Source organism: Nanorana parkeri, unplaced genomic scaffold, assembly GCF_000935625.1.
Source record: "Nanorana parkeri isolate BGI_ZX_2015 unplaced genomic scaffold, ASM93562v1 scaffold1312, whole genome shotgun sequence".
NCBI lineage: Eukaryota > Metazoa > Chordata > Amphibia > Anura > Dicroglossidae > Nanorana > Nanorana parkeri.
Genome location: NW_017307580.1, coordinates 433,894 through 451,579, shown reverse-complemented (window position 1 = coordinate 451,579; position 17,686 = coordinate 433,894). Strand labels below are relative to the sequence as shown.

Sequence of the window (17,686 nt, the reverse complement as noted above, 5' to 3'; positions counted from 1 at the left end):
CTAGGGCAGTGCCCAGCTCTCAATGTCCTTTGTTTAACAATCCCTTGCCTATTATCCATAAAAAATGGGCAAAACTGATTACAAGATTTGCCTCCCTCTATTTTTAATTTTTCACTATTTAATACCACATTAAATTCACTATTCAATACCACGCATCACTCAGCGATACCATGCAGCACTCTGCAATATTATGCAGCACTATACAATACCATACAGCACTTGTTGTAAAGTAGCCACTGCTCTAAGCTCGCTCATGTGATGGACTACAATCTCTCGTTTAGTTAGCTAATTTGTATTGACGTTATAGTCTATCACGGAAGTGGGCTTGGAGTGGTGGCTACTTTACAACACACACAGGAACCATGGGGAACAAAAGTAGCGACCCTCCAGAAGGAAGGGCAGTGTCAGCACCAATTCAGAGATGATTTAAAGATCTACAGCCGAGTGATACACAAATAAGATACATTTTTGTTAATAGTTAAGGTACTTGAATGTATTTTTAAGATTAACTCCTGAGTTTAGTGTCACTTTAAATCTATAATCTACATTACAATAGCAATACAAATTAATAAACTAAACATGAGATTGTAGTCCATCACAGGAGTGAGCTTGGAGTGGTGGCTACTTTACAGCACACACAGGGGCCATGAGGAACATAAGTAGCCACCCTCAAGAAGGAAGGACAGTATCAGCACCAATTCAGAGATGATATGAGGCTCTACAGCCGAGTGATACACAAACAAGATAAATTTTTGTTAACAGTTGGGTTACTGAATGCATTTTTAAGATTTAACTCTGGAGTTTAGTATCACTTTAAATTGTAAGCTCCTTGAAGGCAGGGACTCATGTGAGTGCAGATTTATGTAAAGCTCTGCCAAAATTGTCAGTGCTATATAAATACCTGTCATAAATAAAAATTGAAAAGATGGAGTGTAATTGAAGAGCTATTTTCCTGTTGGGTCATACTTTAAAAGTAATAAAGAAATGAACCTTATTTCAAAACAAATATATATATATAGATATATCTATAGATATATATCTATATATATCTATAGATATATCTATATGTATATAGATATATCTATAGATATATATCTATATATATCTATAGATATATCTATATATATATATCACATATGAATAGTTGACCTATTTTGATTGTAAGATTTCCAGCACTTAGAGAAAGCTTTGTGTCTTTATAACAGAGGAAGACCATTGTATTAGACGTTACATTTGATGACACCGCAGCCAGTATTATACTGAACAAGGCAGCCTTCACTAGTGTGAATACATAGTCCTCCGCCAATGGTCTAGGAGCTGGTGGGAGAGGCTAGGAGTGGAGAAGGAGGGGATGAGGTGAATGGGGAATAGTGTGCTGCTGTCAGGCATAGCTCAACACACTTTTTCCTTTACAACTTTCTCCCTTTTACTTCTGATAAACTTTCATTCACAGGCTGCCTGTCCTCCTGACAGCTGCAGAGAGATGGCCAGAGAGCTGACACCATCCCATGCAGACAGACCAGACGCAGCAGTCATGACTTTTGACAACTTTTCCCCCTTCAAGAGAAATTAAAAAAAGCAAAAATCAAAAACTCCCTGGATGCCCGGCTGTGCGAAGATGCCCTAACATGGATCGTACACAGCTGCTCTACTGCTCTGTGCTCTTGGCCATTGTAGGCAGCTTGCTGGCCAGCAGGATGTGCCCGGACCTCATCACTGACAGCTGCCTATGCACCGTGGAGCGCTCTAAGGGACTCGGCAGACACAAAGTGCTGCACATCAAAGTGCTATGCAATGAAGGGGAGCTAGTGGAAACTTTACAGCCTGCTCTGCTGCCCAACCTAACAGTCAGCCTGTGAGTACCGTGCTAAGCCATATGTCACCACATTCCAGTCTTTATTAAAAGTGCACCAAATCACTTCTTTGTTTGTGTGATGCCGTTAGCAGGATCTAGAGCAGGGTGGGCAGCCTCAGCACTCCAGCTGTGATGAAACTACAGATTCCATCATGCTTCTGCCTCTGGGAGTCATGCCTGTGGCTGTTGGATTCTTGCAATGCCTCATGGGGCTTACAGTCCCACTAAAGATGAAGGTTGTCTACCTGTACAGTAGAGAGAGCTGCCTTAAAGCTGTTCTGGGAAGGCTGGGGCTTGTGGTACCACAGTAGCAACAGGATGGCGTGATGCCCCCAGCCTCAGCTGTAAAGATGCTATAGAGGCGTTGATAGGCAACAGATGTGCAGGATGCGGATGCCAGTTTGCAGCACCTTGGACAGATTAATGGAAACAGATTGTGTGTGTTTCAGCACATTATTGCTTTAAACTGGAAAGTATAATTGTGATAACTGATCGGTGTGGGTTAACAAATTATCAATCATTAGCAGTATGAAAAAGCAGTTTAAGTGGAGTTTTCAAAAATATCCTAGTATTAGCCTGATCATAAAGTTGTTCTGAAATATAGCTCACCTCCTAATTCACAAAGGTGTATTGACTGTTATTGCAGCAGTGACAGCTAATGGGGAACTAAAAACAATATGGCTGAAAAACTAGCAGGTTGTACAAGCATAATGTCTTGGGGTGGCATTTCTCTACCATGGTGCCATTGCACCCAGGGGTGTCTTCTGGCTTTGTCATGGGTGCCGTGAATTTGTGGCTCCTGATGTGAAAGGAGGGCTCTTGATGTGAAGGGGGTTTCTGATGGGAACAGGGTTCCTGATGTGAAGGGGGGGGGGGCTCTGATGAGAAAGAGGCTCCTGATGTGTAGAGGGGACTCTGGTGTTAAAGGGGGGACTCTGATGTTAAGGGGGCTCTGTATATGAAGGGGGCTCCTGATGTGATGGGGACTCGGATGTGAAAGGGGGGATTCGAAGGTGAAGGAGGGGCCTCTGATGTATAGGGGGGCTTTATGATATGAAAGGATGAGACACTGATGTGAAGGGGCTCCAGATGTGAAGGAGGATTCTAATGTGAAAAAGGAGACTCTGATGTGAAGGGGTAAACTCCATGCCACTTTTCTTCTTTTTTTTACGTGGGATTCCCCTTAAAATCCACACCAGACCCCTTGCTAGGTTAAAGCTTTGGCATTGATTTTGGGAAGAGAGGGACTACACATCGTTTTTACTTTTTGTTTTTTACATTATAGATGCTTGCTCATTGTTTCATCAACTAATGTTTAGGGCTACTTCATGTGTTTCCATTAAATTATATATGCCTTTAAATGCATTTGACACATTTTTTATAGTTTCATGCATTTAATATGCATTTTTATGCACATGCACTACAACATTTACTTGAATCTTGGTATGCTTTGTGTATTTCTTCCAGATCTGTGCAGTATTTCAGCATGAAACGTTGCCTCTGTGCAGGATCTTCCTGTAATATTGATCAGTCACCTTGTGCAGGGTAACTGATCTTGTCTATGCCCTCTTCTGTAGTTTCCTGCAAGCAGTCTGTAGTGGGTGGAGCCTGCTGGGTTCCTCCAACAGCTGATGTCACTGCTACATTTACTGGGTGTGCAAAGGCATTTGGTGCACACAACATTTTTTTAAAATCCTTTTTGCCGATTGAATATATTTAAAGGAAAGTTTCTGTGCCCAGAGCTTTATGTTATTAACTCTTCTTAGCCCTGAACTTTGAAAACACATGTTAAATGCATGTATGAGGCATGTTCATACAATTCCATGCATCTTACAAGTGCTTGTACAATGCCGCATGGTGCATCTTCTCTCTCACAGTCATTGCTCAGAAGGCAATGGGCTTCATAGAAAATTATGCATGTTTGATTATCTGTGAATTTGCTTTGGCTATAAAATGTAGCAAATGCATGAAAACAGAGGCATTGTAAATGAGCGCTGAACAGACAAAAGTTCTACATGTGTTTGACCAACTCAAACTGTATCTAAACCCAAGAACATCAATGTAAAGTATTGCAGCTAAACAGTCCTTAGATGTGGTGGTTACATCAGTTTTCTTTTTTTAGACTTTTTTCCCCCTTTCCTATTTGCACAATGGTAATCCTGCCGGTGACACACGTCCTGTCCTAGGGTGACAATACTATCTTACCGTACTGTATATATGAAGAAGCACAAGAAATGTGCCAGGATTACAGAACATATTACAGAACACTACCCCCTCTCTTCATCTCCATAACATGGGGAAGAGGTGTTTTGTAGTCTAAATGTACCTTCTGACCTTCTAACATTTCTTAAGACAATCCTGCAGAGTGTACAGGACACAGGATAACACTGGAATTTTGCAGAATCAACAGGTATTTCTTTGCACTTAAACATGTTCTGTGGTATATTTAACAGAATAAAAGGAAGCAAATAATAGAAGTTCATTGATAGGGTTACGTAAACTTTAATGTGGACCCCCATACCCACAGGACACACAATGTGAAAGTTGATGTCACTTTCATAGTTCATAGAGGATGTTTAGTTGGCCTGAAATTCCACTGTTCCAAGTCAAGAGACAACAGTAACATAGAACATTTTCTATTACTGTAACAGTGATAAGAATCTGTAAATTGATCCTTTATGTCCTTTATGCTTGCCATTATCAGGCTGGTATTCAATTCAGGGCTGTCTTTAATATTGATTGGACCCTGGGCAAAAAATGTCTTGGGCCTCCCCTGCCCCTACCCACAATGCCTCCTCCACACCTTGCCATGTAATTTCACTATCCACCCCAACATCTCCCCCCCCCACAAAAAAAACACACACACATAGGAGGAGACGTCAGAGGGAGACGCGACACCTTGTGAGACATCACGCGGGCAGGGCCAGAGCGACACTATGCAATGCCTTGTTAACAGAATGGTGCTGCATGTGCATCTTTTGCGGGCTCAAGGAGCAGCTGCTTTGGGCCCCACAACAATGACTGGGCTTGGGGCAACTGCCCCTTTTGCCCCGTGTTAAAGACAGCCCTGATTCCATTAAATCCATACTGCTATTTATAACATACAACTTTTTTGGCACTGAAAACGAGTACAAATTCTTCTTCTCAGCTTCTCTATTAGACCCAAAGTTAAAACATGTTCCTAACGCTAAGGCTTCATTCACACTTTCTTCTCCTCTTACCTGAATAGCTAACCATACAAAAAAAAAATAGACTGGGAACCTTTACCCTCTCAATGCTTAACATTGACACTTAGGGGGGCGTGGCTTGCTCATGGCCATCACAGCTCTCTGCCGTGACAGGGGAGGGGCTGGATTCCCCCTCCCTGCTCCGATCCGCCAGCGCTGACTGGCGGATCGGACAGGGAAGGGGGCGGGTACAGCTGGTTCTGCCTTTAGATAGGCAGAGCCAGCTGTCACTCACGCAGCTGGGCGGATCCAGACATAATTGTCGTGATCCACTTCAGCTGCGGCGTCTCAGTATACCGCGAGCTGTAGCTCACGGTATCCTGAGCTTAGGGTGATGGGAGGACGCTAGTTTGTGTCCTCCCTTTACCCTAAGGAGAACTATGGGGAAAAGCCTTAACCCCATAGTTCTCCTTTTAGCCTTAAAGTAACACTAAGCTCAGGAGGTAAATCTTAAAAATGCATTCAAGTACCTTAACTATTAACATAAATGTATCTTATTTGTGTATCTCTCAGCTGTAGATCCTCAAATCATCTCTGAAATTGTGCTGACACTGTCCTTCCTTCTGGAGGGTGGCTACTTTTGTTCCCCATGGTCCCAGTGTGTGTTGTACGATGAGCTCCAAGCTCACTCCCGTAATGGACTACAATCTTATGTTTAGTCTAAAAATTTGTATTGAGATTGTAGTCCATCACGGGAATGAGGTTGGAGTGGTGGCTACTGTACAATACACCAGACTCCAGATACAATACTCCAGAAGGAAGGACAGTGTCAGCACCAATTTGAGGATTTACAGCTGAGTGATACACAAATAAGATACATTGTTATTAATAGTTAAGGTACTTGAATGTATTTTTAAGATTTAACTCCTGAATTTAGTGTCACTTTTACCTAACTTTCAGGGCAAAGTGGCAGGTTCCGTTGAAATGCATCCCCCCCACTCCTTCCACCCACTGATACCTTTAATTTTTCCGGAGCCAGTGGGTATATGGGGAGCATTTGATCCTCTCCCCTTCCTCCAAGAATGCAGTACTCTTAGTGGCCAATTACCAGGACCCAGTGGGGAAGAAAGCAGGTTATTAGGCCAGCCAGTATGGACTCTACCTGCCAGGGTTTGGACTCACAGCTCCAGCAGACAAACAGGGTGATCGGAGAGTGTGGCAAAGGTATTAGTAGATGGGTCAGTTAAGCCTTCAAGAGAACCTGTCAATTTCCATGAATAGGCAAAGTGCCAGATTCACTTTAAGGTATCCATAAATAATTAAACATAAAGTGAGATAAAAAACAGATTAATTTACTGAATACTGTCATTACATATATTATTAACCATTATGGACTCAGAATACGATCATTTTCTTGGTAGTCGTCCTTTAATTATAATCAGTTTTAATTTATTTCTGCAGTTGATGAGATGCTTATCATCTCAGGCACTGTGATACATAAGCAATAAGTTATTGCTAGAAAGTCCAAGGCCTCATCTACTCAGGAAATATTATATGCTTCATTTCTTTTTCTTGCTTATTATAAACAGAAAAACAGTCAAACAATTAGCAAATTGTCTCCGATGGGCCCCCAGGCTTCTTTTCTCCCCAACTCTCCAAGTTTATTTAGCAAATCAATTTCACTGAGCAGTGAAGGAAAGATAAAGCATTTCTCGATTCACATTAAGGGGAAGAACCTTGGCTGAAGGGGATATCATTCAATAAAAGTCCTATACAAGCACAAGATTTAATCTGCAGCATCTCGATAAGCCAACAACAAAAAAAAAGCAGCGTTTTCAATTTTACCCCTGAGAAACTGAAAAACATTTGTTAGACAATTCATCTTATGCAATACTGTTTTCAAATCAAATAAAAGTGCCAGAAAGTACGGCACAATGATATTTATCAGTCAACAGGGAACACATTTGTATTGTTGTCTGCAGCCTTGGTATATGGTCATGCTACACCCATGTAGATAAATGTGCTGTATGGCTGCACTAGGTGCAGTTTATTACCTGTGAAAAGTCAAATCAAAGAGTGATACAAATATGTAATGTGCAAGTACCACCCAATGGTAATAGCCAATAGCCTTATTCACTAAATAAAAAGTGTTTACAGAAGCATGTACTGAGAAAATATTGGTCATTGCTGAACCCTCCCTTTGGGAAAGTGCTAGTTGCTTGGCTGTTACATAGTAGTGCATGGTAGTACTATTTACTGAGTAAGGCCACAAATACAAATTCTGAGTGTCTAGGTTATATAATAGAAAAGTTTGCAAAATATTTGACACTTGAGATGCATTTTGTTCTGAAATGAAATTCGTACACATTTTCAGAAATTCAGACATTTCTGAATGAAAAAATAAGGAATCCAAACGTATTTGTATTTTCCAATAACAAAATTTCAGATGCATCCAAATTTTCTGAATATCATTCGGGATGAGCTTGTGTTGCTCAACGTTAAAAAAAAGTGTGGTGTACCCTTCCAATTCATACCAGACACTTTAGGTATGGTAGAAATATTAGGGGTGACCCCAATGCAAAAAAAATGTGTGGGGTCCCCCTAAAATCCCTCACCAGACCCTTGATCCGGGCAGCAGCCTGGCAGAGTGACCCCATATCCTTGGATAGACTCTCCCATCGGTCCTGAAATACCTCAGCAGATTAACTGCCTCTAATCCCTTGAGAAAGCTGACCTGCAACGCACATCAGTAGCAAAGCAACGCATGCCACAGTAGATAAACGAAATATTGAATTGTACACAGAGTAATAGATTGCTCAATGAGAAAATAAGTATTTATACATACTAGATAATTAGAGTGAAATGTACAATGTATGCAGCCAGAGGCAAAAACTAAGGGAGAATACTTTTGTGAACGTTGTTTTTAATATTATGTGACTTTTATGAAATAAAAACATTTTTTTTTTTTATTAATGATATCGGGGAGAGAGTGAATACCCATGTTTCAGTGTTTGCAGATGATACAAAAATAGGGAGGGTATTAGAAACAGACCTAGACAGTATAACCTTACAGGAGGATCTGGATAAAATAGGGGAATGGGCAACAATATGGCAGATGAGGTTTAATGTCGATAAATGCAAAGTAATGCACTTTGGACATAAAAATAAACAAATGGGCTATGCCATCATGCTTGTGTGCCACTAGGGAAGTCAGAAATAGAAAAAGATTTGGGGGTCATTGTGGACCACAAACTGAATGGTAGCTTGCAGTGCCAGGCTGCTGTAAACAAAGCTAGTAGGGTCTTGTCCTGTATTAAGAAGGGAATGTACTGCAGAGACAAGTCTATAATTGTGCCACTTTATCAATCATTGGTTCGGCCCCACCTGGAGTACACAGTCCAGTTTTGGTCACCAGTACTAAGAAAATATGTCCTTGAGCTGGAGAGAGTCCAGCGGAGGGCAACCAAACTAATTAGGGGAATGGAGGACCAGAGCTATGAGACAAGGCTACTGAATTTAAACATGTTCACGTTGGAAGTAAGGATATTAAGGGGGGATATGATTTTCATGTACAAGATGTTCAATGGGGACAGCAACATCAGCAACAAACTCTTTAAAATTAACTCCATTACAAAAACTATAGGCCACCACCTAAAATTGGTGGGAAAAAAATTCCAGCACAAGGGGCGAAGGGGGTTCTTCACAATAAGAGCGGTTAGGGTCTGGAACTCACTGCCACAGGGAGTGATTTCAGCTAAGAGTGTGGAATTGTTCAAGCAACTTTTGGACGATTTCCTAAGGGACCGTAATATACAGGGGTACAAGTACTCCTAAGCATGAGATGATCCTACAGTATATAGGTTGGACTTGATGGACGTATGTCTTTATTCAACCTTAAATACTATGTAACTATGTAACTATGATAATTTTATGAAATAAAAAAGTTTGTTTTTTGCAAACACAAACTATGTCTGCCGCCTCCTAAAACCCCTAGTACCAAGTAAATTTTGTCCATCAATTTCAACAACTTCCTGGATTCCCAGTGTGCTTTGCATCTATGTCCCTGCTGCCTGATGTTATGCAATCTCAATTTCTCAATACAACATAGCCCATCATGCTTTGCTCCCAGCAAGCAATGATAATGTTACATTGTTCAGACGTTGAGTTGTAGTTCAGAAAGCAGGCTATTTGAGATTGTTTACACAAGGTAGAACATATACACAGGGCTGAGTGAAATGGTGTCAGTGCATTGAGGTAGTATATCCTATGGGCATCTTCAACAAGTAAGTTTACAAACTTCTAGATTGATATGGTTTTAAAGAGTGGGGTAAAACTTATGGAAATTCAATCTATAAATACATATTCATTTTTAGTTTTTGACCATAGATAACCTTTAAATCCACAGAGATCTTAAGTGCTGCTAGGATCCGGGCATCACATAAAACAAAGATTGTACCAAGTCCCAAACAAACAGAACCAGCACTGGGGTCAGCGTGCTGTGTCAGTGCTGTGCACTGTTCAGCTATCAAGTGGGTTCCCGTGAAGTAAGCCAGTAATTGAAATGAGCAGAGCTCAATAAGATATCCAGTTCTCCCCCACTGGCACTTCAGAGTTCTGTGGCCTTCATGCAAGCGCTCCTGTGTAAGCACAATCATTTTAATAATTAGCAATGTATTAATAATATGGTGGAGCACCATGTCTGTACAATTTGTCTTTCCAGTATTTGTAGTTCTAACAGTGATCCTGACCTGTAAGCAGAGAAGTAAGATTAGTACCCATATCAACAGTTTTTGTGGATTCGGTTTCAATTCACAAAGCTTTACACAATCTGAGACGCTGACTCGAGTATAAGCCGAGGGGGCACTTTTCAGCACAAAAAATGGGCTGAAAAACTCGGCTTATACTCGAGTATATACGGTACAAGAATCTTTATTTTCAAGGCATTGTAATTTTCTAATCTCATTGAACTGAATATTAAAGGGAAGCTCAACTCGGGTTAAATCTTAAACATGTATTTGAGTACCCTAACTAGTAACAATACCATACTTTATTTGTGCATCACTTAGCTGTAGATCAAATCAGCTCAGAATACCTGATGACAACTGTCCTTCCTTCTGGAGGGTGGCTATGATCTGTGTCTGTGTTGTAAAGTAGCCACCACCACTGTTTAGTTTACTAATGTGTATTGAGATTTTAGTCCATCACAGGAGTGGGTTTGGAGCAGTGGCTACTTTACAACACACACAGGGACCATGGGGAACAAAAGTAGCCACCCTCCAGAAGGAAGGACAGTGTCAGCACCAATTCAGAGATGATTTTAGGATCTCCAGCTGAGTGTTGCACAAATAAGATACCCTGCTGTTAATAGTTAAGGTACTTGAATGCATTTTTAAGATTTAACTCCTGAGGTTACTGTCACTTTAATTCCTATCCTGATGTGTGAGCTTTGTGAATTGACTGACTGTAGATCTATTTGCGTCAAGTTACATGAGTCATTATCTATGATCTTTGACTTACAATGGGTGGGAAGTGGACATTTTTATATAATCTTTTCTTTGGCAAGAGCAGCGCTTTATGGTTTATTGTTTTTTTTTTTTTCATCCAGGGCAAACCCACAAATGGTAATTCTGTCTTGTTAACCACAAATTGCATTTTAAACATGTTAGATTTGATTCAACACACTGCTTCTATCTTTGAGAATTGGCTTAGGGTTAGGGAGCATTAAACAAGCATTTGAGTTGAGTTGAGTTTTTGCCTATTTTGAAGGCATCCTGAAACTGACTTGAACATTTACTTCCTGTACTGTGTGTATAAAGTCCATGGGATAAAATATATCTGGAAAACAATAAAATCTATTTATAAGAACTAAAACAGATAACATTTGATTGGTTGTTCAGAATGGCCAATTAGATTTTCTGTTTCATTTTTACAAGATAATAAAAACTGAAGCCAGAGTTATCAGCATAGGCAGAACCTCCATTATTGTTCCTTTCCTTCTTCCTCAACTAATATTTTATTAATAGCCCTTGTTTGTTATGAGTTTTTGCGGTAAACGTATATTTATTTTCTTGCCAGCAACAAAAAAAGATCAGCTGCATAATATAATATATATCAAGATGTGTTTCATCATTTAACTAGACTTAGATTTGTTAATTCACTGGTCAGCTTGTGATGATTTAACTGCTTGGATATTTAAACAGTCTGCTTTCATTCATTTTTATTAGTCTATAGAGGACAGAAGTCTGCCATATGGCATATAAGAATTGTTACAGGAAACAGCCAATACAGAAAGTCAACAGGGGTTTTGTTACAGGCCCAGTGGACACTAGTTAATAAATACCTGTCCATAGTAAGCTGAAGAGCAGCGCCTGCAAACAAGTAATATCAATTAGAGTACTGCTGTTGTAAACTAGGAAAAAACTGCAATTGTGGTAAAGTTGGAAGGTTCACTCAGCTTATTTTGATCCACTTTTAAATAATTTGTAGACATTAAATTGATTAAGAGTCTCACTGTAAGGTAGAAATGTAGCCTCTTTACACATGCAGCAATGACTGGTGGTGGTGCCGGATTTCTGGCATGGAACACGTTGGATTTGCACAGGTTTGGGTTCTGGCCACTCAAAATTAGGGCTCTTTCACACTGTAATTGGCCGGCACGTACAGATCTGTGCTGCGTGCAGGGTCGTATCGGGCAGCTCCCGGGAAGGACAGGTGCTGTGCAGGATCCATCCTGTCAGCGTACGAATACGCTCACCCGCACCCGCATGGACGTGCAGGGCGGGTGAGCGTAGGGGGGTGTTCGGCCGCATAGTCCCATAGAAAAGGATGGGGGCTGCATACTAATCACACTCAGCACCTGTCCTTCCCGGGAGCTGCCCGATACGGCCTTGCACGCAGCTCGGAGCTGTACGTTCCGGCTGATTACAGTGTGAATGAGCCCTTAAAGTGATACTTAACTCAGGGGTTAAATCTTAAAAATACATTCCAGTACCCTAACTATTAACACAAATGAATCCTATTTGTGTATCACTCGGCTGTAGATCCTCACATTATCTCTGAATTCATGCTGACACTGTCCTTCCTTTTGGAGGGTGGCTACTTTTGTTCCCCATGGCTTCTGTGTGTGTTGTAAAGTAGTCACTGCTACTTTGATGCATTCCAGCTGGACAAACAAAATATCAAACAGCAGCATAATCCAGCACTGCTTTAATTTCAGTGTTACGGTGTTTCCCTATTAGCAGTAATTATGATGACAGCGCTTTATTGATGCTGACAGTATTGACAATGTTTCTCTATGGAAGATTATTGAAGTTGATTTCATCTACTTGACTTACAGCCAAATACGAAAATAGTTTTAATGAAGGAGATATTTCATTTCCTATGTTACATGGCAGCTCTGCCACTGTAATAGCCAGGCAATCGGATTCCATTTGTACGCTAGAAACCCCCCTTGAGGATGTCATATAATTCTCACTTCAATACACATATAAATATTAAATGCACATATAATGGGATTACTATAGGAAGATTGAAACAATTCTCACTCCGCTGCTTTACAGTATGTAAATGATGAGAAACATTGGCCTATACTTTAAAGGAGAACTCACAAACTTTAATAGTAAGTATATTTGGCCTGATAAACTAAAATTGGTGGTTGTTAAGGAATGCAAATTGTCGCATGTGGCATGTTATTTTGATGCATTACATCATATAAATTATTATGTCACAGTGCATATACTATAGTTTATTTGGCCCATAGTAGAATGTTCAACTGTCTTGCTCCATCATTCTCATGGAGCACTAATAGCATATCTTCTCAGAAGCTGTATACAGCATGCGCCGTTTTAAATAGTAACCGGCACACGCTGTATGCAGCTTCTGACAACATGGGAGATGGGTGTCTATGCTTGTCAGTGGATCCAGGGATCAGGTGAGTATAAAAAAAAGTTTTATTTTATATTTCCTGGAACATCATTTGTACATGGATAGTCTCCTCAATCTGGGGACTGTCCCTTAAAATCGGGGACGAGAGGTCACTGTACACTAGGACACTGCTTCTGATCTGCCTTCTATACAGTGAGATCTGATTTCTGATGTTATTGCACTGTGCACACTGTCATTGCTCTTTGCAATGTCTTATTGAAGGAGCCAGCATGTGCTGTACTAATGAAAATTATTATAAGACATCTGTGAATTTTTTTTTTTACAATTGAAGGCTGAAGGTGATAAATTATTTAGCAATGTAGACTGTTCCAGACATTAAAGTTATAAATTGCTTGTTGCAGCATTCAAATGCAATGTTCTCTTTGATCTTTGAAGGTACTTTTAGTCCTTAGTACATGTAGCCTTGTAGACTGTAATAACAAATCTCTCTGATTTTTGACAGATGCCTTATTTTAGACACTCTGGTTTCCTGCTTTTGGAAGCGTGACCTTTGTCCACGCACAAGGGAACCTTAATGTTATTTTTACCTCCTCTGTCAGTTTAGGGAAAGAGAGTGGAAAAAGAGAGTTTTGGATACAGTGGAAAGGCAGAAGTGGAGATAGTGTATTTCTTGCGTGGTATAAGATGGGAGCAAGTATCTGGTTTTTATGGGTAGCTACTTTATGTTCCTCTCCTCTTTGCATCATACTAGCATTGTCTTCTGCAAATCTTCTAACATTTAAAATGTAGGCACAAATAAACAAAAAAGCAGTAAAAACAATGCAATCTTCATGTATTTGAATGTGACTAAAAATCTTTTGCCTTGCTGAGTACTTGTGTTTATTGAACTATTCTATTCAATACACCATATAGCAGTAGGTCTGTGAAGGTTCTCATTCCTCCAAGTCATAGTATATATGTAAAAAAATAAATCTAAACAGCTGGACTTGAGGCATTTTTCTTGAAGATTTTTCGCTGGTCATCCGACTAGGTTTCTCCATTGAGAAAGCTGGTTGGATGACCAGCTTAATGTCTTCAAGAAAGATACAGCAAGTCCAGTTGCTTTGATTTTTTTTACAGACATATGGCAGTAGATTCATACACTAGTGGGCCTATTTATAAATTGTTTCGTCCAAGATTCACACATTTTTCTAATTGGATTTCCATGGAAAATGTGTGAATCCTAGGTGAAAGTTCATTAAAATATGTATAAATAGACTCCTTGGACATCAAAGCTGATATCAATTAACAAAGGAAGGGTTGGTCTTTGGTACTCAGGATGCCTGAGAAGATGGGTACCCAAAAAAAGGAAGATGTTTACATAAGAGAGGGTAAATGTTAGGCTTACAGGAAGGTTTATTGCTAGAGGCCACAGGGAGGATTAGTATTAGGGTTACAGGGAGGGTTACTGTAAGGTTACAGGGAGAGTTAGTGTTAAGGCTATATGGAAGACTAGTTAGGATTACTAAAGATTAGTGTAAGGAATACAGAGGGAGTTAGTTTTAGGGTTACAGTGATATAGGCGTGAGGGTTACAAGGAAGGTGAGGAAAAAAAACGAATTCACTGATTCTGACCATAACCTAAACAGCAAATAACTAACTCTTGATGAATTGTGCCCTTTTTTAGTCCTTATAATTACCCATTACATTTAAGCCCTGAAGAAGGGAGAGTTCTGTGAGCCCCAAAATGCGCTGGATGTTCTGTGTTGTCATTTGAAAACCAATACTAATATTAAACATTTTCAGACTCTCAGACTGTTTGTTTGGTGCCCTTATTAGACTTTATACATGTGAGTTTTATGTCTTTGGCAGTAATAGTAGATGGCAGGTGTTAAGTGAGCACCCAGGGACTTTACCAGTAAAAGCCTTTGACAAACTTTAATGGGCACATGAAGCATGCTTTTGACATGTGTTTAAGGCGCTTCTGAGACCATTCAGAATTATTTGCAGGTGCAGTTGACCCACATTTCACCTGCTACAGCTGCTTTAGCATTTCCATAGACGTATAGGGAGAGAAGCAGTTCTAAAGTAAGTGGTTAGCGCTCCTGCTGTGCAGCACTGGGGGTCCCTGTTTGGTTTGAATCCTGGCCAGGACAATATCTGCAAGGGGTACTCCGGTTTCCTCCCACATTTCAAAGTCATGCTGGTAGGTTAATTGGCTCCTGTCTAAATTGGCCTTGCATGTGAGATAGGGACGTTACACTGTAAGATCCTTGAGGGCAGTTCATGATTCGAATGCGTGCACTATATGTAAAAGCGCTGCTAAATACCTGTAATAAATAAATTAAAACTTGTCACGCTGGCCTTTAAATTGGTGCAAAGAAAGAGGAATGTGGAGCCATTGGTCATTGTAACCAAATTTATTTTTCCATTTTTCCAGTGAATGGAATCTGTAACTTGACTGATTGCTGTAGGCAATGGCTCCAGTTGTTTGCAGTTTTCATACATCATGCTCATCGTGTCCTGGCATATGCTGGCAAGTGAAGCAAAAACAACTTAGAAAAAGAACTGCAAGCTTAGAAACTAGCATCTCATTCTTCAAATGAAGCAAGGAGCATACTAGTACAAAAGAATGTCTGCACAGAATTAGATATTTTATTGGAAGATGATAACTAGATTAAGACTGATGATCTACGATGTAGCATGACCTCTGTAGAAACTCCAGCCATGAACTTATGTTAGAAAGTGGTCACCATGTATAAAAACTCTTGATAAGATGATTTATCATCACTTTGCCACGGCTGTCATTTCTACTATGTCATGTGTACAAACAAGACCGCACTGAACAGAAACATATCCACTTCTTCGGTTAGAAATATATTGAGCAACTTGTCTATGACATGGCAGGAATATATTCTCTTTCAGATCAGCAGCTTTGAGTGTGGCCATTTCTGCACAGATTTGTATAGTAGAGATAATTGGACACATTCAATTAAATTCACTAAGGCGGAGTTGTTTTATCGAATAATTTTCTCAGTAAAATGTAAGGTGCACCTTTTTAGATCAGCTCCTTTTCCCCTTGTAAAAATCGCTATAATTTGTAAGGGCAAAAGTATACTCTTAAGGAAAAAAGTTAAGTTGCCTACACCTTGCGATTAACGTTTCGGAAATCGATCACGAACGTGTTTTCGAACGATAATCGGCCAGTTGATTGGAAATGAATGATCACAATTACTAGCCGGATTTCCTCGATCGGTCAGGCTGGAAAACTTTTTTCGAATTGTACAAAAATCGATGGATTAGTGGCGTTTTTGAACAGTATTCGAGCGGAAATTGAACAGTTCAATGAGGGCACAAAAGGAATTGAATGATAATCACAAGGTGTATGACCAGCTTTAGACTATATATAAGAATATTTACTTACCTTACCCCAATCTTCCCAACCAGGGTGACCTAGCAATTTTTCTTGCAAGAGAACGATCAGGATCCCAAATCTCGTGAGAAGACACTCTTGCAGTAGACTAGAATGCTTTCTTGTGACATTTGCAAAGAGAAAGATGGGGTGACAGAAGTATACATTGAAAATATTTTTTAAAGGTACATTTTAGCCCTTATAAACGATATAGGGAAGGGTGATCTGATCCAAATAAGCATACCTTGCATTTCAAGGTCCACTTTAATGTTTCATCCGGCTTATTAAATTGCTAAATTAATGTATTTCTTTGAAAAGTCAGTATAATGGAAAATTAGTGGTAAAAAAAAGCACTTTCGGGTATAACCAATCATTTTTTTTTATTAGGAATTCTTTGTGATCCACTTAAATAGGGGTATGAAAAAGGTGTGTAATTTGTCTACATTCTTTGTATTAAAAGGTGTCCCTGTTTCTCAGCTCAGAAAATTTGGAGGTATGTATTATCTCATGAAGTGTTATTGCCACTCAAAAGCTTCTATTTATACATTCTTCAGTAGACACCTATTAAAATGCACAGTTATCACCTGCCTAAAACTTAGGTTATTTTAAGGACTGACAACATGTGTAGTAATCCTTGTGATTTGACTTTTAAAGCTTTGGGAATTGAGTATATTGTAGGTCTTTGCTAAAATCTTAGTTTTTTTAAATATTACACAGTTTATTTGTTTTGGTTGAGTAGGACTATAGTTGTTAGCATCCCTATGGTAGTATCATTGTCATCTTATGGTCAGCATTAGGGGTTAGGTCAAAGGCATAGCACTTCCTGCTCTCTAAGTGCTTTATGCTTAACTGAACATGATACAACTGCTATAGCAGGAAAGTGGAGGAAAGGTGATAAAAATGAGGGCTTTTAGTACAAATATATCTCACTGAACAGATACTTCTGTGATTCTAGTTTGCCTTTAGAGGTACTTAAGGCTTATCTTCAGGTAAGTAAAAAAAAAAAAAAAAAAGGCTACTCATGCACTGCAAGGTTTAAGGCTACATTCACACCTACCAAGTAGGCGCATTTAGGGATTTCTGCATCAGGAACTTGTGAATTCCTGCAGCAGGAATCTTAAATCTTCCATACATAAGCGGCGGTGAAAGTTAGAACACTGGTAGTGGAGGGATGCCTCGTCAGTGCTGTGCGAGTGTACGACTGCTGCGACCCTGGTACTTCTGCCACTAATTCCAAGCTGTAGGGGGACTACAAATCTCAGCACAATATATAGCAATGCAAATTAATATCACCAGCTATAGAGGACTATAGGTCTCAGAAATACATTGTACAGCATTGCAGAATTCCATCAGCTATAGAGAACTACAATTCCAAGCAATACATTACAC

At 39.8% G+C, this 17,686-nt stretch overlaps 1 protein-coding gene across 1 annotated transcript in view; it reads left to right on the top strand.

Annotated features, from left to right (window-relative positions):
- Nucleotides 1-1,577: 1,577 nt before the first annotated feature.
- The window catches only part of LOC108797623 (adhesion G protein-coupled receptor A2-like), a 159,478-nt gene continuing 143,369 nt past the window's right edge, over nucleotides 1,578-17,686 (top strand). Inside the window, exon 1 of the mRNA XM_018569246.1 lies at nucleotides 1,578-1,855. Within this exon, the coding sequence (XP_018424748.1) occupies nucleotides 1,629-1,855 (227 nt within the window). The 5' untranslated portion in view covers nucleotides 1,578-1,628. The remainder of the gene's footprint in view (nucleotides 1,856-17,686) is intronic.